Below are 24,920 nucleotides of genomic sequence, written 5' to 3'. Positions count from 1 at the left end.
AAACCCCCGGGACAAGCCACACTCCTGCCTCCCCTGCCTTAGCTAGAAAGATCCAAGAAACCCCAGGGGATTTCTGGGGACTTGCCAGGGGCAGGGAGGCTGGGGGTGGGATGCCCCCAGCAAGGCAAGATTCAGGGTGAGGAAAGTGACACAGGACGGGCAGACGCGGATCCTGCCTTCACTTGACATCTGGGTGGTTTGTTCCTCATGAGCTTCGACACCACGAACACAGCATTCCTTCCGGGGACCATGTGGTTGGCGCGGGGGGGTGAGCACCTCACCTCCTCATCCCTGCTCGTGGCCACCCTCCCCTCCCTGAGGGGGGCAGCGATCAGGCCACACACTTTCATCCTTGGCTCCAAGAGCTTTTATTTCTGGGGTCCGGGGTGCTGCCTGGCTATGGGACAGACAGGACAGATAGGACGCGGGAGAGGGGACCACAGATTCTCCGGTGGGGGCGGGGGACGGTCAGGGCCGGCCTTGACACTGGCCAGTGTGTGCAGGGGGGCCAGTGGGGCAGTGGACACAGCCAGGGGCGGTCGGGAAGGCCCAGGCTGGTCTGCGAGTTTGGGAGGCCAGTGCGGGAGCCCGGACACCCCTGCGCGGGGCCTGGCGGGCGGAAGGCCAGTGTTCTGATGCTCAGCGGCCCTGAGCCTGAAGCCTCTGCATCTGTAGGATCTGGCTCAGAATCTGCTGCACATCTTCGTCCATCTGACCCTGGGGGTGGGGGGCGGGGTGGGGAGGGGGCGGAGAGAGAGCCTGGGCACTCCCCGTCTTCCCATTCCCTCCCTCCCCACCCCTGGAGGCCCGGAAGCTCTCCCCCCACCAGCCTCCCCCTGGAGGCGGGACTCACCTGAATGGCATACAGGAGGTGGCTCCTATACAAGGCCACCACTGCGCTGTGGTCCCTGGCAGCCTGCTGTGGGTATGGGGGAGGGGGGCTCAGAAAGCGGGACCCACCCTCCCCAAGAACACGCCCCACCGCGCCCTGGAGACCCAGAGCCCCCGCACCAGGGTGACAGCTACTAAAATGCTGAATAATTTTCCTCCCATGGCCGCCGGCCCGGCCCGGCCCTCTCCGGGGATCCCTGCCCTGTGCCCTCACCTCCAGCTGCTCCTGCAGAGCCTTAACCTGGCCCCGGAGGGCCTCCACCTCCGAGAGGCCTGGGGCGGCCGGCTGGTCCTTCAGTGCCTCCTTGAGACTGAAAACTTCCTTGGACAGCTCTGTAATCTGGGGGGGGGGGGCGGGGCATGAGGGGGCATCAAGGCACCCTGAGCCTGGGCGGGCGTAGGGGGTGGGGGCTTTGGACCTCTCCAGGGCGGCCAAAAGCAGCCCGGCCCTGGGGGGGGGGGGCGCTGGGCCAGGCAGCCCTGGGTTTGGGTCCCCTCCCTATCCCCTTCTTGCAGGAGATCTCGGGAAGATGACTCAACCCCTCCGAGCCTCAGTTTCCTGCTCTGTAATGTAAGGGGAAACACAATTCTCACCTTGGAGGGTCACTGTGATTCTGAACAGAGGTTAAGTCTAAACTCTGCCTGGCAGACAACAGGTGCTCAATAAATGCAGAGCTGTACTATTCTACTGTGGATCAGAGGTTCTCTCAACCAGGGGGCCATTCTGCCCCCAGGGGACTCCAGGAGATGTCTGGGGACATCTGTGGTTGTCACACCAGGGGTGCTTCTGGCATGGAGGGGGTGGAAGCCAGGGATGCTGCTCAGCCCCCACGGCACCCAGGACGGCTCCCCGGTGACCCGTCCCGAGTGTCACCAGTGCGGAGAGGGACAGACCCTGCAACAAATCCACCATAATCTCTACCACAATTTTATTTTCATTTTGCAAGAGGCGGTATTGGGCTCAGAGAGGTCGACTGACTTGTTCAAGGTCACACAGTGAGCTAGGGCTGGGTGACCCGGTGCCAATGCACCTGGGGCTCTGGGAGTCACATCCGCTGCCCAGTGACACAATGTGAGACTTTGAGCCGCTCACTTTGCCTCTCAGACCTTCGGCCTGCTCATCTAGAAAACAGGAATAAGGATGCCTTCTGGCTTTCGGGATTAGAAGGGAAGGAAAAGCGATAGGGTGTGAAAACCGCTCCACCCAATAGCCACAGGCTGCTGTTAGCCATCACTGTTCTGGTCCCGGGACCAGAACATCTGGTCCCAAGACCAGAACTTGGGAACCTGGGTTCAAACGCTGCCCGAACCACTGCATGGCTGTGTGACCTCGGGCAAGTGGCATCACCTCTCTGTGCCTCATTTCCGCAAATGGGGACAATAAAAGCACCAATCTTATGGGAAGCTGATATGAGGATTAAATGCGTAGTCCATGTCAAAGGCATGGCAGGGGGCCCAGCATGCAGTAAGTGCTCAATAAACGTTACTGTAGTTATAATTCATAGTTACAACAGTAGCCCGTGTGTCTGAGTTGTGCCCTCCCTTCTCTGTGCCTCCGTCTCCCATCTGGAAAATGGGATGACCTCCCAAGACTCTTTCATCTGGGACATTCTTGGATTTCCCCCAACCTCTGTTGAGTGGGAACCCCTCAAGTGAGCACAGGAGAAGGGGACGCACCTTCTTGTCCTTTTCCTTGGCCATATCCAGGGCCTCCTGGGCACGGCTCTGGGCCTGGCGTGCCCGCTCGGCCTCGGTGCGGAGCCCCCGCAGCTGCTGCTCTGCCGTGGCCAGCTGGGCCTCGGCCGCGTGACGTTCACTCTTCATGAATAACGCCTCCCTCTGGACCTGCAGCCCAAGCCCATGTGTGACCGCAAGGACATGTGGATCCCAGATGCCTGGAACCCAGAGCCTTCTGATGCTTCTATTCTGGCCTGAGGACAGTCAAGCCCGTTTTGACCTTGAGGACTTTGACTCAGGGCAGTTTGGGGTTCTTCCTGGGCACCATGAACTTTCTGACTCTGCCAGAGACTTCTGACCTGCTAGCTGTGTGGCCTTAGACAACTGACTTAACTTCTTTGTGTCTCAGTTTCCTCATATGTAAAATACGGGTAATAACAGCCCCCACTTCACAGAGGGATAACGGGGATAAAATGAGCAAATACAGGAGATCTGCTTAGAATAGCACCTGGCACACAGGAAGTGCTATATTTGAGTTGTTGTGCTGTCGTCATTACTGATGCTCCTTTCTCGTTCCGTGTCGTGAAGGTTTATAGATTTCTTACAACAGGAAAGAAAACCAGAAGGCTTTGGAGGAAAAGCAAACCAACATCCAAACGATGACTGCATTTTCACAAAAATACCAAGATCGGAGCAATGTCAGCTTCACAAAAACTGGTCGTGGGCTGGAGGCTGGGAGAACTTTGGCCTTTATAGAAATATTGGCTCCGGGGGAACAAGGATAATAGGTAGAGGTTCTACTCAGTACAGACTGGCTACACTTTAACAATTAAGAGAGAAAAATCAGAGGTGTCTGGGTGGCTCAGTCGGTTAAGTGACCAACTTCGGCTCAGGTCACGATCTCACGGTCCGTGAGTTCGAGCCCCGCGTCAGGCTCTGGGCTGATGGCTCAGAGCCTGGAGCCTGCTTCCGATTCTGTGTCTCCCTCTCTCTCTGCCCCTCCCCCGTTCATGCTCTGTCTCTCTCTGTCCCAAAAATAAATAAACGTTAAAAAAAAAAAATTAAAAAAAAAAAAAGAAAGAAAAGCAACGATAACTCAGCACCAAAATCTACTGGGCTCAAAATATTAGATGAAAAAAATCTTTGGGCAGGGGCGCCTGGGTGGCTCAATCAGTTAAGCTTCTGATTCTTGATCCTGGCTCGTCATGATCTCGTGGTTTGTGAGTTTGAACCCCACCTTGGGCTTTGTGCTGACAGCTTGGGATTCCTGCTTTCCCTCTCTCTGCCCCTCTCCCAGTCACTCTCTCTTTGCCTCTCGCAAAATAAATAAATGAAGTGAAAAAAAGCCTCTGGGTGTAACATCCTCCTACTTTCGGGCTTAAGCATTGAGAACGATCATAAAACGACAAGCTCTAAACAGCCCGCCGGGAACCACAGGATGTTTTGAACCAGCGGGGAAGATGGATGTCAGGTAAAACCGTCAGTGGTTACAAAACAACGAGTGGGCCCCAATCCCTGCCTCACACCATACACACCGTTCAAAGATGCAGGGTAAATGTGACTGGAATTAAAGCAACAACGTTTCTGAGAGACACTGTGACCTTGGGTGCACGGAGGTTTCATACACAAACCACAGAGAGCCCTAACCTTTCGAAAAATGATGGGGCTGGCGGCTCAGCCGGTTAAGCGCCCGACTTTGGCTCAGGTCATGATCTCCTAGTTTGTGGGACCGAGTCCTGCACTGAGCTGTTTGCTGTCGGCACAGAGCCTGCTTCAGATCCTGTGTCCCCCTCTCTCTCTGCCCCTCCCCTGCTTGTACTCTGTCTCTCTCTCAAACGTAAGTAAACATTTTTTTTTTTTAATTTTAAAAAGAAAAGGAAATCAAAAAAAGAAAAGAAAAATGATGGGCTCAAAATGGCCCAAAGGTTTTTAAAAAGACACACAAACGGAACCACCCAAGAGATCCGAAGGGCTGCAGGGTCGGCCATCCGCCTGGAAACGCCGCCGAGGGTCAAGGGTCTATAGGATCGAAAGCAATGGGGTGGCCACGCCCCGCGGCCGCAGGTCAGACTGCCAAGGCCAGGGGGGTGGGGGTGCGGCGGCCGCGCTCACCTGGAACACCTCAGCGCTGGTTTTCTCGTGCCGTCGCGCCAGCTCCTCCAGCTGCCCCTCCAGCCGGGCCACGTCGGCCTGCAAGGCGCCCACCACGCGCTCGTGCTCCAGGCGGGCCACGCTCCCCGCGCGCTCCCGCTCCAGCTCGGCGCGCAGCCGGGCGGCCTCCTTGCCCGTGGCCACCACCTCCTGCTCCAGGCCGGCCGCCCGGCCCCGCAGCTCCAGGGCCTCCTCCTGCAGCCGGTGGTGCTCGGAGGCCGGCACGGCCGACTGACGCAGGGCCTCGGAGGCCTCGCGCAGCTCCGCCAGGCCCCGCCGGGCCTCCTCGCAGGCCGCCGCCAGCTCGGCCGCCCGGGCCTCGGCCGCATCCCGCGCGCGGCCCAGCTCGGCGGCCACCGCCCGCTGCTGTTCCCCGGCGGCCGCGGCGGTGGCCAGCTGCTCGCGGAGCACCTGCAGCTCCCGGCTCTGCTCCAGCCGCACCTCCTCCCGCCGGGCCAGCTCTGCCCGCAGGCCCCGGGCCTCCTCCTCGGCCAGCAGGCGGCCAGCGCGGGCCTCGTCCAGCCGGGCCGAGGTCGCCTCCAGCTCCCGGAGCCGGGAGTCCCGGACTCGGAGGTCCTCGCGGGCCTGCTCCAGGGCGGCTCGCAGCTGCACCGCGTCGCCGCCGCCGCCGCCGCCGCCGCCGCCGCCGCCGCCCCCCGAGGCCCCGCCACCCTCAGCCTCGCGCATCCGCTCCCGGAGCCGTCCAGCCTCGGCCTCCGCCGCCTGGCGCTTGCCGTGGGCCGCCTCCAGCTCGGCGGCCGCCTCCCGCTCCCGTTGCCGGAGGGCCTCCTCCAAGCCTCGGATCCTGGTCTCCAGCTCCGCTTGCAGCTGTTCTGAGGCCTCCGCAGCACCAGGGTGCAGGACGGCGCCCAGGGGGCCCCTCGGGGCTGTGGCCTCCACGGGGGTGGTCTCTGTGCCCGGAAGCTCCGCCTCCACCTCACCCGCTCCGTCGGCCTTCATCTCTGCTTCCTCGGCTTTTGGCTTTGTGGCCTCGGCTTCTGGGTTTCCTCCCTCTTCTGGAGCCTCTGTTTCTGCAGCCTCGCCCCCCGTGGGTTTTGTTTCCGTGGCCTCGCCCCCCGTGGGTTTTGTTTCCGTGGCCTCGGCGTCTGTGGGTTTTGTTTCCGTGGCCTCGGCCCCCGTGGATGCCGCTTCCACGGTTTCATCTCCTGCAGCCCCGTCGTCTGTGGCCTCACCTCCGTTAACTTTGGTTCCCGGAGCCGTGGTGCCATTAAGCTCCATTTCCATTGGCCCGTCGTCCCTGGTGGTCTTGACTCCCGTGCCCTTGCCCTCCCCAGGGGCCGCCTCCCCTTCTCCAGGGCCGCGCTGTGCTTCCTGTCGCTCCAGTGCCCGCAGGGCGTCGGCGTGCCGCCTGCGGAGCTGGTCAAACTCAGCCCGGAGAGAGTCATAGAGGGCCAGGGGGATGACCTCGGCTGACCCGTTTACTTCCATCTCATCCTTCTCAAAGCTCTCCAGGATCTGGGAGGTGGTAGCAGGGAGCCGGTGGGAGCTTGGGGCCACGGGGGCACAAGCGGCCTTGCCGCCACCTTCCCTGCCCTCAGACTCACCACGTGCCCACGCTGACCCCCGCCTCCCCCCGGGGACGATCCCTGGGGTCCTCAGATCTGTCCCCACCCCACCCTCCGGTGCCGCAGTTTCCCCACCTGGACCTTCTCCATCAGCTCCTGGTTTTGTCTGGTGAGTGCGGCCACTTGTTCCCGCAGCGAGGCCAAGAGCTCCTGGGCCGAGGGGCTTAGCCGTTTGGAGAGCAGAGCCTCGGCCCCTGGTGGGCGCACAGAGTCAGCCCCAAGGGTCCTGGGCCACGGGGACGGGAGCTGGGGGTCTGGAGCAGTGGAGGAGGGCCGACCTCCCTCCCAGCTTCACACTCTCTCCGTGCCTGTGGGTCAAGGCCCCGTTTCCCGGGGACCCCAGGGACAAGGTGGGCAGGGAGGGAGGACGGGGTGGGGCTCACCTGGAAAGTCAGACAGTTCACCCTCCTCATCCTGCAGGGTGGCCACGTCATAGCTCGTGTTCTCCCGCTCATTCTGGGGGGAGGGACGGGGTCCAGCTCGGGTCCTGTCCCCCTCCCCTCCCCAAATTCAGAGTGGACAGGGGTGTGCACATCTCCCGCACTCCCCCGGGGCATCAGACGGGATCTGTTTGGCCCACGGAGTTTACTCAGTGCCTACTGTGTGCCGTGGGGCTATGCTGGGCCCCCGGGGAGGAGCGGCGATCAGCCCCGCCGCTGCCCAAACACGCGACCACAGCCCACTGACTGGAGTCATATGTGCGGCCTGGGTGTGTGGGCTGTGTCCTCACAGGGTCTGCGAGTCCACGCTGGGGTCACGTGTCTGCGCGAGTCCCGGATCAGGTGGCTCAGGGTTTGTGGGTTTGTGGTGAGCACGTGCGTGTGGCGTGCCCCCCCCCCCCCCCGCTTCTCCCGTGTGAGCTCCTGGGATACGTGTGATTTTGTGCTTGTGTTTTACTCTGGCGTGTCTGTGAGTGTTTCAACGTGTGTGTGTCCGTGTGCGCGGGCATGCTTGTGTATGTACCTATGTTTGCGAACGGACGTATTTTGGAGAATACACGTGCGTGTACACAGATCTGTGGCCCTGTCGTCCGCGTGTGATCGGATGAGAAGCGTCTGTTGGGCACACGTTGAGTGTATCCAGGGTGCGTGTGTGATTATGCATTCACAGACTTTTGCTGTGGTTGCCAGCTTTACGGGCAGGGCCACGTGCGGATGACCGTGGTCGTTCATCTCTGTGCGTACAGGCTACGCGTTTTGAGACGTGTCCGTTTTGTGTCCGGGCCGTGTGTCTGTGGGCGTGTTGCCTGTGATGGCACGTTTGCGCCGCGTTTGATTGTTGGGAGTGTGGCTGTGCGCGTGAGAGACCGTGTATGTATTGGTGTGGTTGTCCTGTAGCCGCAGCAGGAGAGGCCCCGCCCACCTCCAGCAGGGACAGCCTGCTCTGCAAACTCTCGACCTCGCGTCCCAGGCTCTCCTTCTCTTCCTGCTTCTCGGCCAGCAGCTGCTGCAGCTCTTGTACCTGGAAGGAGGGCAGTGGGGGGGCTCGGCCAGCCTCCAGGAGGAGACGCTGGGGGGCGGCTGGCGGGGCTGGCTCTCCCCACGGCTCCCACCTACCTGTCTCTCCAGGCTGTGTAGGGAGCTGGCCTCTGTCTCTGGCAGCTGACGGGAAGAAGAGGGGACGGGGCTTGAATCCGGGTAGAAGGACCTCTCCTCCCCGCCTCTGCTTAGTAGCCCTCCATCCCGACCGACCACAGACGTCCGTTGTGTCACCTCCTGCGCACCCGGCACTGCTCTGCCCCCTGACTCATCACGAAGTATTTATTCAGTGTCAGACCCTGTTTGGGGCCGCCCATTCATTCACTGCCTCACTCAAATATTCGCTCATCCAATAAATATTCATCAAGCATCTTCTGTGAGCCCATCCCGGTCAACCATGGCTCCGCTCACAGGCTTATAGTCAAATGGGTGACCATGAATAAAATGTACATCATGTCCAATAGCAGTAAGCACTTTGAATAGAAATAAAGGAAACTCAGGGCGCCTGGGGGGGCTCAGTCACTTGAGCGTCCGACTCTTGGTTTCGGCTCAGGTCATGATCTCGTGGCTTGTGGGATCGAGCCCCACATCGGGCTCTGTACTGACAGTGAGGAGCCTGCTTGGGATTCTCTCTCCCTCTCTCTCTCTCTCCCTTCCTCCCTCACTCACACATGCCCGCTCTCACTCTCTTTTTCAAAATAAATAAATAAACATTAAAAAAAAAAAAAAGAAAGAAAAAATGAAGGGAACTGGGAAGTAAATCCGGGGTGTCACAGTTTTATATAAGGTGGACAGGGAAGGCGTCTTTGGCAAGCGGTTTCTGAGCAAAGACCCAAAGGAAAAGAGGAAGGAAGCCACAGGAATATCTGGAGGAAGCGTGTTCCAAGCAGAGGGCTCAGCACGTGCAAAGGTCCTGGGGCAAGACCAGGCCAGGCGTGTTGGAGGAGCCAAAAGGAGCCCGTGTGGCTGGAGCAGAGTGAGGGAGGGGGGAGGGAGGGAGGAGGGAGCTAGGAGAGACAGGGGGAGTCTTCCCCACAAAACTGCACTCCACCCCAGGCTGAGCCCCAGGCCTGTGTCTCTGGGGCCCCTCACCTCCTGTTTCCTCCGTTCCTGGTGCTGTTCCAGGCCCCGAATCTTCTGCAGCAGGCGGCCCCTCTCCTGGCGCAGCCGCACGATCTCCTCGTAGGCATCGCGATCATCCTGTTCCCCCCAACCCGGGGGCCCGCCATCTTCACATGAGGCCCAAGGGCTGTCCCCTCCCATATCTGAGCCAGACCTTGTCCCCCCCGCCCCCCCGCCCGCCCCTGTTCCGCCCCCACAGCCGGGACACCTCTCACCGGCATGGGGATGCTGGCAGGGGGCTGAGGCGCTTTCCGCTTCTTGGGGGCCCCTCGCTTTTCGTGGCTGCACACAGAGTTCTGGGGGAAGGGGTGGAGGAAGCCCGTGGGGAACCTGTCAGCCTCTCACCCAAAGACACCGGGCCAGCAGGGCCCCGCTATCCGCCATCAACCTCAGCCCTTGCCCTCACTTCCCGTGTGAGCCCGAGCAAGACCCTGCCTCTCCCCGGTCCTCACTTATCCCAGCATAAAAGGGGCCACATCTCCGGAACGTTCCAGATCTTATGCTTTACTCCCAGCGTCTCGTTGTGCCTCGGTACTTGGTACCAGACCAAATTGTCTACGAGTTCCCTTTCCCCGTGGAGCTGAGATGATACACGGCTGGGAGAGAGAAAGAGGCCAGACTTGCCTCCTTGCCCCAGCCCCATGATTTGGCCCCGTCCCCCCCAGTGTTCTCACCCACTTCTGAGAGTTATGCTGTAGATGCTGCTGTCACTTGGTAACAGCATACCCTGAAGGAAGCATTCATCCCAAACAGATCTTCCTAGGTCACAACCCTGGGACAGAAGTCCACCTCTTCTCTCCCCATAAAGCTTGGGACCAGGGGGAAGGTAGCGTGTGCGGGGGGACGACTCATTCACTGCTTAGGGATCCATACCTGAGACGATGCCTCGCCTGAGTCATCCTCTAGGAGGGCAGGGAAGAGAGGGAAGCAGGGTCAGGCACTCCGTTTTAGGGACTCTCTTCCCAGCCCTAGGAAGGGCACTAGTGAGCCCAAGGGACTTATGGCAGGGGTGGGCTCCCAATTCCCCAAGAGTCAGGACTTTTAAAGTAGGACTCGACTACGTTTGCAGCTGCTGATAGGAGGGACCTTGAAACTCTCAAAAGGGGAGGACAGGGGCACCTCCAGGATGGGGCAGGTACGGGGTGCCAATTCTTAGGAAAGGCAAATATCCGAGCATAAGGATGACCCAGGAAAGCAGAGTGGACCCCCCAGATTATTCTAAAAGCTCCGGGGACCCTCGAAACTGTTCTGAGCAGCATCGGCGGAGGCATGCTTCTACGATGCAGTAAAGAGGGATACCTTGAAACTGTCTCCAGCGGAGAAAGGGAAGGAGATTCGCTTTGGCCGGCGCCTGGGGAGGTGGGGGGTGGGGGTGCATACCACTGGGTGGTGAGGGGCGCTGAGCTGCCTCCTGCAGGAGGTGCAGGATGAGTTTGTCTCCCGCCAGGGCGCCGTAGTGGGCAGCATCCTGGCCCAGGGCGTCGGTGATGCCCGGCTGGGCCCCGCCCTGAAGCAGCACCTCCACTGTTTCGGGGCTGGCCCCCTCACAGGCCAGCATCAGGGCTGTCCTGCCAGGAGAGGGGGCTGCTGAGGAAGCGAGGGCATTCTCAAACCCCCAGGCCCTCCTCCATACCCAGGCTGCGTGGGGGAGGGGAAGAGGCAACTAGATCCCCCACCCACAGAGGCTAAGAGACTTGCCCAAGGTCACACGGCATACAAGGGACCAACTGGGATGGGAGATACTCACCTGCCCTGCAGATCCTGGTCATTTGCGGCAGCCCCCTGCTGCAGGAGGAGGCGGCACAGATCTGTGTGACACATCTGAGCGGCTATGATAAGGGGTGTTGTACCTGACTGGTGGGAATCAGGGGAAGGACGAGACAAAATGTGAGAGGCCGACCTTGGGAGGTAGGGAAGCCCACACGACTGCCCCTGAACTTCACTCCAGACCCTTTTGACGCTTTTTAACGGGCGCCTGGGATGCCGCCACTTGGTGACAGCGTACCTCAAGTACAGTTCCCAAAAAGTTCCCGGAGGCTCACCCGATCTCGGGGACTCAGATGTGCCTTGAAAGAGCAAAGGATTTCTGAGCAGGAAATGCAACCGCCAGCCGCTGGAAAAAGAGGGAGGGTAGGTAAGGCAAGGTTTAGACATTTTTTGGTGGGGGGGGGGCGGGCCTTCCGCCTGGTGTGATTCTTATCCCTTATTTTGTGACAGAAGTTCCTACCTTCCCTGGGAGGGCAATAGCAAAGGTACGCCTCCCTATTTTACAGATGAGGAAACTGAGGCCCACCCAGGTGCACGGTCAGCCAGTAGGGTAAGAGACAGAGCTAGGATCAGGTCTGCTAATTCCCTGCCCCGAGTTCCTGCCACATCCCATCATGGCTCTCTTTTAAGGTGGAAGTTTGGGCTAATTTTTATGCATTTCCTCTCTTCGCTTTAGCCTGCAGTACGTGCCTACCATGGGCCAAGCCTCATACAGAGACTGGTAATGTTCACTGGAGGGATCAGACGTCAGCTGAGCCTGGGCAGGCTTCATGGGGTTGGACCTGAGTTCTGAGTCTCGAAGGTGAAAAGGAAGACGGTAGAGGTTTCTTAGGAGCCGTGAAGCGGGAAACAGCCTTGTAAGGTCAAGGAAGGGGGGGGACTGTGGGTCCAGAGCCGCAAAGGAGGAAGGGTTTCATGGCATCACTAGAAATGTCAACAAGAGGGGCACCTGGGGGGCTCAGTCGGTCAAGGCTCGGGTCATGATCTCACAGTTCGTGAGTTCGAGCCCCGCGTGGGGCTCTGTGCTGACAGCTGAGAGCCTGCTTGGGATTCCCTCTCTCCCTCTCTCAAAAAGAAAGAAAGAAAGAAAGAAAGAAAGAAATGTCAAGAAGGCCTATCTGATTATCTGCTGTGTGCTCGAGGGGGGACGGCATTTGGTTTTCTGCTGCAATCCCAGTGCTTAGAACAGAGCCTGACACATCGCAGGAACTTAAATATTTATTGAATGAAATAACCGGCTGAGCTTCCACAGTGTGACCACTAGGTGGCAGCACACGCCAACTGCCCGGAAGTTTCAACCCACGATTAAAACCCCCAAAGCAAATCCCAGCTTATTCTGTGTTTCCAAAAGGTCAGGCATTTCTTGAGTCATGAGCGAAAGTCATTCCCTGATCTCATGGGCATGGTGGACAGATGCCGGGTCGGGTTCTGGTTCAAGCGGGCGGGTCCCTTGGCCTCCCTCAGGAAGGAGTTTGGATTCAATGACTATGAAGGATGCTTGGATCTTTGCCCTTCCTGAGACTCCCTAGGAAAGTACATTCTGGTCACTGTCCTTACCACCACCATCGTTCTCGCCCAGGCCTGGTGCTTGGGGGTCAGACGGCCTGAGTCTTCCCCGCTTTCTCGTGGCTGAGCCTCAACCACCTTGCCTGTCCGATGGGGTGACTGGGGCTCAAAGTGTTCCTGAGGATTAATGCTGAGCCTGGGGACTCGCGCACAGCAGGGACTCGGTGAGGAAAAAGGAGGAAGGAAGCAGAACGCTCACGGCCAGTCCCCCAGGACCCGGAGTAGAATCATCCCCAGCCCAGCACCCTCTGGGTCATGGTGGGCAGGGCGGAGCTGGGCTGCACCCACCTGCATGATGGAGGGCCGTCCATCCACTGCTGTCCACGATATCCACCACGCAGGACGCCTGGGGAGGGAGGGGTGTGGGTCGTTGGAGGCTCTCCAGGAACTGGGACCTGCCCCTTCTTGGGCTCTGCTGTATTTCAGGCTCCCGACCTATCTCTTCCCTCCCCCGTGCCCGCTCCGCGGACCCCACCTCTTCATGGACTCCCAAGTGACTCTCTTCGCTTTTTCATGCAAATTGGTGACAGAGGGACTCATTGGGAGTTCAGGAGCAGCTGGGGGCTTGGGGGCTTGACGAGAGCTCCGAGAGTGGCTGTAGCCACCACCTAGGGTTTGAGGAGAAGCTGGGGCTCAGGAGATACCTGGTGTTGGGAGCATATCTCGGGTGTGTGAAGTATCTGGACACTCAGGGAGTATCTGGTTGTCCAGGGAGTAGCTGGGGCTCAGGAGCAAAGGAGGCTAAGACACACCCAGGGTTCAGGGAGTAGCTGGTGGGGGGGGGGCGCGGTTCAGGGAACTGCTAGAAGTCAGGGGTAGCCAGGGGAAGGGAGTATCTCCGTTAGGGGAGTATCTGACACGAGGGGGTAAATGACCTGTAACAGCTGCTCCAAGCACTGTGGGTGCCCATACTTGGCCGCCAGGTGGAGGGCATTGTAACCTGAAAGGCAGGGGGGGTTCGCTAGGGTTCCACATACTCAAGGAGCTTCTGGCTGCTCCCCAAATCTGTGTCAACTATCTGCGAGGAGTTTCTGTGTCCCGTGGACGCCCCAAACCCCAGGTACTTCTCCAAACCGTGCTACTCCCCGCAGGTGGACACTCTCCAGGCGCCAGCTAGTCTGTGTCCCAGACATTCTCATCTCGACTATACTCCACAGCCCCCCGCTTCTCAGGCCCTATTGCCCCAGCCACGGTCCACGTCCCCAGCCACCCTCCGTGCCGGACAACATGCAGCTCCAGCCCTGTCCCTCGGAATCCCGCTGTTGCGTATGCTCCCGCTAATCCACAAACCCTTGCTATCCCACGGGCGGCCTGTGCCTCCTACGATGTCCCGAAGTTTCAGCCACGGCTATGCTCCCCCCCTAGTTACTTCCAGAGCCCCAGCCACTCCCTTTGGCCACGCCTTCTGTATCAGACATTCCCTCAGAGCCCTCGCTAAGTCATACACCCAGACTCTCCTTTGGTTCCAGCTCCTCCCAGCTACCCCTAAACCCCAGCTACTCCCCATACGTCAGATACTACCTCCCCCTTCCCCCCCAAATTCTACTTGTTATTCTCCCGTCCCCAGGTACTTCGCAAGCTCAGGGAATCCTCTGTTCCAGCGAATTCCTCTGCCTTAACCACTATCTGGGTCCTGGCCACTTCCCGCCCACGGGCTGTCGACTCACCTTGATTGGTGCCAGCTACATACAGTCTTTTTTCTTGTTCACTGCAGCCTGACAAGTCCCTGTGCCTCCCGGGGTGGGGGGCACTGAACGGAACCCCCGCTTTTTCAGCAGGTCGCTGAAGCCAGGGAGCGGGACCTGAGTGGACCTGCGGGCTGAGCCCCCCGTCTGAGCTCCTCATCCCTCCCCCGGGGCCCAGCAGGCAGTACCTGCCCCATCGGTGCTCATGACGTTGGAGCCCTGTGCCAGCATCACCTCTAGGCAGCTGGCTGCTCCCCGCATGGCAGCCAGGTGGAATCTGGAGGTCGGAGGCCAGGGGTCAGCTGCAGGATGGCCGCCCCGCATCCCTCCACCCCCAGGGTGCGGGCACTCACGCGGACTTGCCCTCGGGGTCCAGCTTCGTGGGCACCAGCCCCTTGCGGGTGATGAGGGCGGCCACCCGTGCAGCATCGTCGTTCTCCACCGCCTGTAGTAGTCGCTCGTCGCTTTTGCCCCACTCCTGGCTCTACAGGGCACACCCAGAGGAGAGTGGGGCCGGGCGATCGCGGCCCCCTCCCTGCTCCCCCCTGGCCGGGGCTCCAGGCTTCACTGCCTGCCCTTGGGCACTTGCCTGGCGCCTGCCTCTGGCGGCCGGCTTCGGGATGGGGCAGGGGCCACAGGGCGGGCAGGAGCCAAGGTCAGCGGGGCTGAGCCGCAGCTGCAGGGGGAGGTAGTCCTGGGCGGGGGTCTGAGACAGCGTCCCCCAAGCCTACATCCCCCAGCGTCCGCTCCCAGGTCCACACAACAGCCACTACCATCAATGTCCCATTAAATCCCCCCCCCCCGGCATCTTTCCAGAAATTGTCCCCAGCCAGCCCTTTAGTGAAAGCCACCTTTCCAAACATCACCCCACCTCCAAAATCTTCCCATGGGAACCCCTAAAAGGGTCCCTTTAAATGTCTTCCAGAACCATCTGTCATCTATCCTTCTTAAACTGTCCCTGAAATGCCACAATTGTCCCCTAAATGTCCCAAGATCCGTGCTCTAAACAACCGTAGCGTGAAATACATTCCAAAACGTCTTCCCCTAATTTCCGAAGTTTCTCCAAAATCATCCCCCCAAATGACCCCAACATCTGGCCTAAAAATGTCCTTCCAAAAATATCCCTTGAATGTTCTCTGAAATTATACTCCAAATGTCACTATATTTTCCCGAAAATGGTTCCTTAAAACATAGTCCAAATTATCCCCTCAAATGAACTCACCCAAAACGGGTCCCCGAAACTGTCCCTCCAAATGCCCTCTACATTTTCCAGTGTCCCCTTCTGTTCTCAAAGCTGCCTCCCCAAACATCCCCATGTCTCCCCAAATATCCATCCCTCGACCTCTGCCCCCCTCCTCCCGCACCCCCCTCACTGCCGGTCCTTCCCGGGTCTGGGGGCGGGGGTCCGGTCCTGGCCCAGCCAGGGGCGGGGAGGGGCGGGCAGGGAGGGGAGAGTGAGGGCCCGAGCCCCGCCCGCTCCCGCGCCCCCTCCCCTGGCCCTACCGCGCAGGAGGCGGCGGCGCACACGCACAGCTGCTTCATGGCGGCCAGGGCGCCAGGTGCCCGGCTCGGTGCTCCGGGAGGCCACCGGGCCGGAGCGGGGGGTTGGGAGGGGGGCCCGGAACGCCCGCGGGAGGGGCTGGAGGGGGCCGGAGAGAGGGACAGGGGGTCGGAGGGAAGGGCTGGAGGGGGCCGGGGCGGGGCAGGGGGCGTCGTGGGGGTCGGGCGGAGGGAGGGGCCAGAGGAGACTGGGGGGGGGGGGGGGGGAGGGGCTGGAGGGGTCGGAGGGGAGGGGCCGGAGGGGGTCTGGGCGGGGCTTGGAGGGGTGAGGGTCCGGAGTGCCCGCGCGCCCCGCCCCCTCCCGGAGACCCCCGCCCCCAACGGTAGGGATCGTGCTGGGGAGAGGCTGGAGGAACCGGGAGGGAAGGGCTGGAAGGACCCAGAGGGAGGGGTAGAGGCCTCCGGAGGGAGGGGCTGAAGGGGCCCGGGGGTGGGGCTGGAAGGACCCGGAGGGCGGGGCTGGAGGGGGTCTGGGGGCGGGGCTGGAAGGACCCGGAGGGAGGGGCTGAAGGGGCCCGGGGGTGGGGCTGGAAGGGCACGGAGGGCGGGGCTGAAGGGGCCCGGGGGTGGGGCTGGAAGGACCCGGAGGGCGGGGCTGGAGGGGGCTCGGGGTGGGGCTGGAAGGACCCGAGGGGAGGGGCTCAAGGGGCCCGGGGGTGGGGCTGGAAGGGCACGGAGGGCGGGGCTGGAGGGGGTCTGGGGGCGGGGCTGGAGGGGTGAGGGTCCGGAGTGCCCGAGCTCCACCGCCCTGCCCGTGCGCCCCGCCCTCTCCCGGAGACCCCGCCTCCACGGTAGGGGTCGTGCCGGGGCGGGGCTGGAGGAACCGGGAAGGAGGGGCTGGAGGAGGCCGGGGGCGGGGCAGGAAGGACCCGGAGGGAGGGGCTGGAGGGGGCCTGGAGGAGTCAGGGTCCGGGGTGCCCGCGCGCCCCGCCCCCTCCCGGAGGCCACGCCCCCACGGTAGGGGTCGTGCTGGGGGGGCGCGGGCTAGGCTCTGGGGGCGCAGTGCCGCCCGGGCACTACCTGACTTTCCTGCCGCGAGGGGGATGCGGCGAACGAGGCCCGCCTCCCTCGCCCCCGCGGGCTCCCACTGGATCTCCAGGGATCCGCCTGCGTCGTCTCCGCCTCGTCTGAGCTGGCTGCGGGTCGCAGGTGACTCCGGCCTGAGCCCTCTCGGCGGCGGACGCAGCTTCCCACTGCTGCCTTGCCATCATTCATTCACTCTTGCACCCGTGGGACCCAGCAGTCTGACGAACTTGAATTTGAAACCAGGGCCCTGCACCCAGGCCCCTCACATTTAACGCCTGTGCGACCCAGTCAAGGTACTTACCTGCTTTGGACATCGCCTTCCTCATCTGGAAAATGGGGTTCAAAACAAACAGTAGCTACTGCACGCGGTGTTAGCGAGAGGACTAATGAGGTACTCTGTGCAAAGCCCTCACTGGTGCCCGGTACGCGCGATAAACACGGATTCGTTCGTCAAAGGTGTGCTTGCGCCCAAGTGCATGTCTAATGCTGAATCCTGGGACACAGGCCATAGTAGGTGGTCAGTTAAATCACTGGAAAGCAGAGTGGACACAGCTCCTCCCAAGGGGCTGGTAGGGTCTGTGTTCGTTGGTTGTTTTCTCAGACTGGGAGCCCCCTGACCGCAGGGCCAGGCTGAGGACTCCCTGGCACAGACCTGGCACCCCAGGGTGGGGTGGGACAGTTGATAAACGTTTGCTGAGCGAATGAATGACTCACAAGGCCCTCTGGGCCATGTGAATTTCATTTACTGACTCTGCTTGTCCTACCGGGATGCCTGGTGCTGCACTGGGCCTGGCGCCCAGTGGTGACAAGACAGATGCCGCTGTTATCACTGGGGTCCCTGGGGAGACAGGTACACCCGTGGATTGATGAACCAGGGTGATTGGGGCTGCGATGGGGGCAGTCCAGGCCGGCTGGGAGCTCAGAGAGGACTCCTGACCCTGGGGAGTCCGGGAGGGCTTCCTAGAAGAGAGGGCATCTGAGCTGAAACTTAGAGGACGGCCAGGATCCCCCCCGAGTTAGGGGGTGGCAAGGACAAGATCACGTCCAGGAGGAATCGTGAAGTTATCGCTCGCCTCAACCAGCCCGGTTACCTGTGCCCTGATCCAGGACCAGCTGGATGAGGGTCATAACTGAAGGGTAGGGCAGAGGAAGAGGGGTGTCCCTGGGAGGAGGGGGAAACCAGGAATGTGGGACATCAGGGGAGCCACTAAAGGTTGCCAAATGGCCCACCCTGTTGATGTGGCTGCAAATTCACAAAGGCGCCAGCAGAGGTGGGGAGGGGGGAGGACACAGGGATGAGAGGGGAGAGTAGGGGTGAGTATAGCGATGGCCTTCCGGGACCTGAGTTTAGCAGCAGTGACTGCAGACAGGAGGAGGGGGCTTGAGTCCAGCTTCGTCATGTTCTGCACACTGTGACTTTGGCCTAGGCACGCTCCTCCTCTGGGTCTCAATTCCCCAACCGCTAGATGGGACGGTTAATGCAACAGACGGCGTAAAGCCGGGTTCCTCCCCTCAGGCACCGCGGACGTTTCAGGGCCAGATCATTCTCTGCTGGGGCGCTGGCATGGGTGCCGTGGGGGCTGAGCAGCATCCCCGGCCCCCACCCACTTGAAGCCAGGAGCACCCCCCAATGTGACCACCACAGATGTCCCCAGACATGGCTCGGGAGGCAAGATCTGTCTGGCATTCTTCTTAGACACCTTTGCGCAGGAGGAAGGAGAGGTGGGGCAGGAAGATGGAGGGTTTGGTAATAAGCAGTTGGGGAGGGGTGGGTGTTGAGGGCTCCTGTCTCTCGCACCCAACCCACCAGCCAACCCTGCAAACTCGATCAACGTACCCAATCTTGCCTGTGGGCCAGCCCTGTCACTGGAGGCTCCATCTAGCCCCTGCCCTTCTCTCCCAGCTTCCTAAAGCCCCAGTCAGCTCCCATCTTCCTCCTGCTCAAAAGCCTCCACAACCTCACTCGGCGTAAAATCCAGACTGCTCTCAGGGCCCAAGAGGTTCTACAGAAACTGGTCCCCGGGACCAAATCCCAGCCCCCCTCCCCCAGTTTCCTGTGGCCCAAGAGCTAAGAATAGTTTTTACACTTCTAAGTGGCTGGGGGGAAAAAAAGATCAAAAGGAAAGTAATATCTCCTGATGTGATACGTGACAATGACATGAAATTCACATTGCGCGTCCATAAATAAAAGTTTTCTTGGGGCGGAGCCAGGCCCATCCATTCAGAGCAGCCAATGGCTGCTCTCAAGCTGCATTGGCAGAATTGAGGTCTGAGGGCCCTTGCAGACAAAAATATCACGGCCTGGCCCTTCACAGGGAGAATCTGCCCACCCCTGCTCTACACAGTACCCCCTGGCAACTTCCTGGGCCCATCTCCCCTCCGTTTCCTCTGGTCAGACCCATCACAGTGGCCTCCTTTCTGGTTCTGGCCTCGGCGCTCTCAATGCCTTCTGCCTGGAGCACCTTCCCTCCCCCACGGTCTACAAGGCCTGTTCCTCTCCTACCGTCTGCACTGGACAGCGCCCGAAGAGGGTTTATTAGCCGTTTTTTTTTTTTCCTCCCTGTTCTTACTAGCTGATGCCACACTGGTACCTTCCGAATACATTGTTTCCCTTTGGTCTAACCCCGCCCCCTAGGATGTCAGTTCCGCACCGGCAGGGATCTTTGTCCACCTCAGTCACTACTGTATCCGCAGCTGATAGATACCAGGTACAGATTTTGCAAGGCCTGGTGCAAGATGAAAATGCGGGGGCCTCCTGTTCAAAAATTATTGAGAGTTTCAAGATGGCGAGAAGAGAGCAGTAAACCAAACTGGGGCCCTTCTGAGTGAAGGTCCTGTGAAGCTGGCCCTCATCTCCAGTGACTACAACAGGGCCTGGCGCATAGTAGGTGCCCCATCAATGTCTGTTGAAGGAATTAAAGAAATAGTGACTCTGGGGAATGAACACGCGAGACAGACTTTCCAGGAAGCCTTGAGGAACTGGGAATCTATGGGTTTCTAAAAACTCCCATCTTCTTGCTTGTGGGATTTTTCTAAAACTTGAAATAAGGGAGAGGCAGGGGGGGAAGCCCAGGACTAGGCTCACGGCTCCCAGTTAAATCCCATCTTACAGATAGAAAAACTGAGGCCCGGAAGGGTTCCAAGAAGGCTCAGAGCGGGTATCAGGATGTGTTGGGGCCTTGGAGAAAAGGCTGGTATTAAAGAAGCAGAAAGGGCGGGGGGCGCCTGGGTGGCTCAGTGGATTGGCCGTCCAACTTCAGCTCAGGTCAGGATCTCACAGTCTGTGAGTTCGAGCCCTGCGTCGGGCTCTGTGCTGACAGCTCGGAGCCCGGAGCCTGCTTCGGATTCTGTGTCTCCCTCTCTCTCTGCCCCTCCCCTGCTCATGCCCTGTCTCATTCTGTCTCAAAAATAAATAAAAACATTTAAAAAAAATAATAAAGAAGCAGAAGGGGCGGGGTGCTTGGGTGGCTCAGTCAGTCGAGCATCCGACTTTCACTCAGGTGATGATCTCACGGTTCGGTTCCTGAGTTCGGGCCCTGCATCAGGCTCTCTGCTGTCCCAGGCACAGCCCGCTTGGGATCCTCTGTCCCCCTCTCTCCCTGCCCCTCCTCCGCTCACGCTCTCTCTCAAAAATAGGCATTAAAAAAAAAAAAAGCAGCAGCAGCAGCAGCAGAAAGGAGTGGGGAAGGACTGAGCAAGAGGGTGGTGGCTGGACTGTGTCCTGAGAATTGGGAATGAAAAGCCCCGAGAGACAAGGGGGGTGGGGTGGGGAGGGGGAGGGGGTGTCTGTGCGTCTGCAGTCACGAAGTCACGGGTGTTTGCTTTCTTCCCTCAGGGGAGCGGGCAGAACAAAAGCTGAACTTGACTCCAGCTGTCTGCCCAGAAATTGGAGCCTCCGGTGGAGGGAGGGACAGCGAGATGCCCGGTGGGGGGGATGGAGCACAAGCTTCTCCCCCTTCCGCCCCCCCCTGCCGCCCCCCCCCCCCCCCCCCCCGCCTCTCTCCGCAGGCTCCTCCCTGCCTCCCAGACACCACCCCCACCCCCCACACACCCGGTCTGAGGTTTCTAACACCTGTCTGCCCTCCACCACTCACCCCCATACCTGTGTGAGACCCCCTAACACACCCACTTCCCAAATTAGGAGTCTGGGTTTGCTTTTTGTCTTTTTGTTTTAAACTGCACAAAGTTTTTGAAGGATTTGATTTTGATATAATTTGCCTTTCGAAATTAAACGATTATACGCTTTGGTTTACCACCGGCTACAACATCTCAGGAGTTCTTGGGGGGTAAGTGTGAACAGTCCAACTTAGGAACTGATTCCAAACAGGATGACGAACTTTAGGATCCTTCCACAATGAATCAGGCTGACTCCGGGCCACATTTGATAGGGGCTAATGAGCCATTTATTCCTGTCTCTGTGTCTCTGTCTCTGTGTCTCCCTCTCTCTCTGCCCCTCCCCTGCTCGCGCTCTGTCCTTCTCTCTCTCAAAGATAAATAAACGTTAAAAAAAAAAAAAAAAGATGAATAAAACCCAAGCTAGGTGAAATAAATAAAAACAAATTCACTGACGTTACATTTGAACTTTTAAAAATTAAATTCAAATAAATGAAAGGAAAAGCGACGTTAAGCTTAATAACTAACAAATAAATAACGTCAGTTGGGAAAACTGAGGGGGCCACAGGGGACTGGTGACAGGCCCGCAGTCACCCAGCTAGTCAAGCAGAGCCAGCTGACCTGGGTCTCTGTCCTGTGACTGGGAGAGGCGAGTTAACCTCTCCAGACTTTGGTTTCTTCCTGTGGCGAGTGTGAGGTCACGCGTGACCAAGGCCAGGCGCAAAAGGGTGTTCTAACCCTAGATTCTCTCAGTCTGTGCCCTGGACTTGGGGGGAGGGTGTCAGGGAGGAGTGAGTACGACTGAAGACAGAGCATCTCTCCTGGGGAGTTCACAGTCCAAGGAATGGCTGCATGGGAGCCAGCTCCGGCCCACCTCAGGGCCTTTGCACTGCCTGCTTCCTCCGCCTGGGATGCAATTCTTGGAATATGCGCACGCAATTCCCTCCCTCTTTCCCTTCTAATCTTTGCTCGATTATCAGCTCCTTGCTGAGGCCTTTCTTGACAACTTGCTTTCAAACTGCAGCCATCTCCCCTGCCCTAGATGCTCCAGTCCCCTTTCCTTTTCTTGGTCTCTGTGGCAACAAACATGCCTTTTCAGCTGTTTATCCTGTTTAGTACCCATCACCCCCCACTCAGCTGTCCGCTCCACCAGGGGCAGGGATTTCCTCAACGCCCACCACAGTGCCTCCTGCAAGCATTTGCTGAACGAACCCCTCAAAAGCAAGAGATGGGGGTCCCCCAGGAAAGTGAGTCCTCAGAAAAGCAAGCGGTCACTGGAGCTTGGGAGAATGGAGATTCTTTGGGACAAAGAAGAGTGTTACTGAAGCCAAACAGGGTGGGGGCCGTGGAGGGTCGGACAGGCAGCGATGCAGGAGAGGGCTTCCTGGTGGAGGGAACAGGAGGGGCTGGAAACTGAACAGGAAGTAGTGGGGACATGAGGACAGCAGGGGGCAGTAGACAGGAAAGGGAGGAGAGGGGACAGAAGCCAAAGGGGGGGGATTTGAACCTGTGGGTGGTGAGGAACCACAGGAGGGTCCGAACAGGGAGGGGGGTGGCCTGGTCCCTACTGAAGCCGCCAAAAGGATGCGATGAGGGGCAGAGGACAATGCTCCAAAGGCCCAGGGGCTCCTCGGCCAGGCCCCGGGGCACAGGGGCCTGAAGATGGGGGGCACTGAGCATCTCAGCGGCCTCAGACTCACCTCTGTCTTCTTAAATCGTGCCCGCAGGGTCTTCATGGCCAGCGTCTGGCGTTTCTCCTCAGCCCAGGCCACCTGGGAAAGCACCAGAGTGGGGTGGGAATGAGGGACCCCGTGAGCAGGAGGGCCACCTGCCTCCCCCTTCTCAGAAGGACAGCTTCCTCTTCCCTGGGCCATCTCAGACCCTAGAGCAGGACAGGGACACAGGACGCCCCATCCCGACTGCTGTGTGTCCTCTGGCAGGTCTCTTGTCCCCTCTGAGTTTCACTTTCCTCACCCTTAAAAAGACGGACACAATCCCCTCTTGACCAACTCGTGGTCAGTTTTCAGTGGCGTCCTTAGCATATAGTAGGTGTGCAGGAAACGCACCTGCTGAAGCAGCTCAAGCCTTTTCCGGTCTCCAAGCTCTCATCTGCGTGGTTATTCCTGCACGGGGTGCCCGTTTTTCTCCATTGTCTCTGGTAAGCTCCTATTCACCCTTCACAGCCCATTTCCAAAATCCCGTGTTCTGATGAGCTTTGCCTGTCGTCCACAGGCTGAACTCTAACTCCCCCAACTGGGTTCCCCTACCCCTACTTGGGTCCCTTGCTGTGCCCCAGCCCTGGCTTCGTAGGCTGGAAGTGGTCTGGGCTGGTACCGTCTTCCTGAACAATGAGGGGCCCCTGGGGGCCAGGCCCAGAGCTGAGGCCTCTTGGCACAAAGGCTTGTTTGGGACTCCTTCCTCTTTTGAGTGGGATTTCTTTTTTTTAAGTTTATTTATTTCGAGAGAGAGAGAGGGAGGGAGAGAGAGAATCCCAGGCAGGCGCCGCACGGCCAGCGTGCAGCCCGACTCGGGGCTTGATCCCGTGTACTGCGGGGTCGTGACCTGAGCCAAAGTCACGCGTCGTCGGAGGCTTAACCAACCGAACCACCCAGCCGCCCCGAGTGGGATTTTTATGAAGGCATGTCCCACACCCGTCCATCCTGCCTGTGAATTCTCGAAGCCCTCCTCCCATCTGTCTACTCACCCATCCACCCCCCCCCCGCATTCATTCATCCACTTTTCCACCTACCCACCCTATTATCTGCTGCCCACCCATTCATTCCCCCACCCCTCCACCAATCACCCTACCCACACTGTACTCACCCCACCCTCTCTCTTCTGCCTCTGTCTCAATCAAACCTAGAGCAGGAGGTAATAAGATAGCCAAGGGGAGTCCACAGGTTGCCAGGGCAGGAGGGAAGCCAGGGGCTTGGGGGACGAGAGTGGCTTTCTGGAAGAGGGGATGATATATAAAGCAGGACCTAGTGGCCAGGCAGGAGGCTGAGCAGGGCGGCAGCCGTTAAAAGAAGGTAAGGGCCCTAGACAGTGCAAAGGCTGGGAAGTGGGAGGTGTGTGTGTGTGTGTGTGTGTGTGTGTGTGTGTGTGTGTGTGTCTGTCTGTCAGGGTGTCTGGGTAGCTCAGCAGCACAGCTAGGACATACACACACACCTCTCCTTTCTCCCACACACCAGGGCTCCAAGGCAAGAGGCTGAGGCCCTAAGGCGGGGGTCTCCATCCCAAGCTTCCCTCACTTCCTCCTCTCCTACCTCCTGCAACGCCAGGGACTCCAGCACCCGGCCTCCGCGCCCACGGCGGGCTCCAGTTACCTGCTCCCAGCCGGGCCACCAGTCACACCGGCAGCTCCAAGCGCTCAGCTCTGACACCCGATCGGCTCTGAGGGCAGCCGCCCCAGGGGGCCGGGGGTGAACAGAGGGAGGAGACGAGCCGGCTGCGGGGCTGCCTGCTGGCCGACGAGCTCAGGCGGGAAGACACCTACTGTTCTCTCACCACCCTCCACCTCTCCTCCTAGCCTTTGTCCTCGTTGTGTCTTCGCCAGCAGCGCCCTGTCTGCGCCCCATGTCACTCCCAACCGGCTCACTCGCCCCATCTCATTTCTGCTCGCTCCTACTCACTCTCTGGATCTTTGCTGCAACACCGCCTCCTCCAGGAAGCCTTCCCGGAGGCACCCAGGCTGAGCTCCCTTATATGGCTCGGGGCCCTCATGGCACCTTAATCGGTCTAAGTCACCACTGCCCGGTCACTTGTGTCCATCTTCGCCGCAAGGTGCCGCCTTTGTTCCCCGGTGTTTCCCGGGCACTCAGTAGGTGCTCAACACGTGTTTCTTAAATGCATCCTCAAGGCCACCAGCCCCAATGGCCTTGAGCAGTTTCTCTAGCGGTGCACCAGTCCGGCTGGGTGGAGACTGTCACCCACCTGGATAACGTTCGGGTAATTCAGGGCGGCGTCCAAGACCCTCCCACATCCCGCCCCCCCCCCCCGCAGGGTATTCGTGACTTTGTAAACTTCTGAAATGTGCAGCAGACAGAGCCTTGACTAGAAGCACGAGCTCCCTGTCGTCCCGAGAGGCGTGGGGACCTCAATGTACTCATTTGCAAAAAGAAGAAAGGGGAGCACCGGCCGCTTGTGCCCCTCACTTTAGAGGTGACTGCAGAACTCTCACGTGGACGGCTGGCCCCGTTTCCCGCTACCTAAGGAAGCGGGCTCCTCTCTGCCAGCAGTTGAGATGGCGCCTGCGGCGTCAACGCGAGGCGCATGCGCCTTGGAGGGAGAGGCTGGCC

The 24,920-nt window shown here is 59.5% G+C and overlaps 1 protein-coding gene across 1 annotated transcript; it reads right to left on the bottom strand.

Moving 5' to 3' along the window:
- Window positions 1-326: 326 nt before the first annotated feature.
- On the bottom strand, window positions 327-24,393 carry ANKRD24 (ankyrin repeat domain 24). The gene is made up of 26 exons (XM_042979443.1): window positions 24,370-24,393; window positions 23,874-23,948; window positions 22,323-22,394; window positions 17,601-17,671; window positions 17,274-17,347; window positions 16,936-17,002; window positions 15,427-15,562; window positions 14,277-14,407; window positions 14,112-14,200; window positions 13,114-13,178; window positions 12,527-12,584; window positions 10,948-11,018; window positions 10,653-10,759; window positions 10,286-10,473; window positions 9,779-9,807; window positions 9,121-9,201; window positions 8,876-8,983; window positions 7,862-7,906; window positions 7,668-7,766; window positions 6,689-6,761; window positions 6,381-6,499; window positions 4,681-6,195; window positions 2,569-2,736; window positions 1,106-1,231; window positions 854-919; window positions 327-717 (listed from the first exon to the last, which is right to left on the bottom strand). Exons 1-26 carry the CDS (start codon window positions 24,391-24,393, stop codon window positions 640-642), a joined length of 3,735 nt encoding a protein of 1,244 aa, XP_042835377.1. The 3' UTR covers window positions 327-639.
- Window positions 24,394-24,920: the final 527 nt, after the last annotated feature.

The sequence above is a fragment of the Panthera tigris genome, chromosome A2, assembly GCF_018350195.1.
Source record: "Panthera tigris isolate Pti1 chromosome A2, P.tigris_Pti1_mat1.1, whole genome shotgun sequence".
In the NCBI taxonomy this organism is placed as follows: domain Eukaryota; kingdom Metazoa; phylum Chordata; class Mammalia; order Carnivora; family Felidae; genus Panthera; species Panthera tigris.
The sequence above is the reverse complement of the archived record's forward strand: the minus strand, read 5'-3'. Positions and strand labels throughout refer to the sequence as shown.

What these genes read in the sequence shown, in the direction of transcription:
- ANKRD24 (XM_042979443.1), bottom strand. Translation starts at nt 24,393, where the DNA reads ATGGACACAAGTGACCGGGCAGTG. An exon ending in AGGAGGTAGGAGAGGAGGAA is followed by an intron (nt 22,395 to 23,873) that starts GTGAGGGAAGCT and finishes GTGCTTTCCCAG; the next exon opens with GTGGCCTGGGCTGAGGAGAA. An exon ending in AGCTGATGGAGAAGGTCCAG is followed by an intron (nt 6,196 to 6,380) that starts GTGGGGAAACTG and finishes ACCACCTCCCAG; the next exon opens with ATCCTGGAGAGCTTTGAGAA.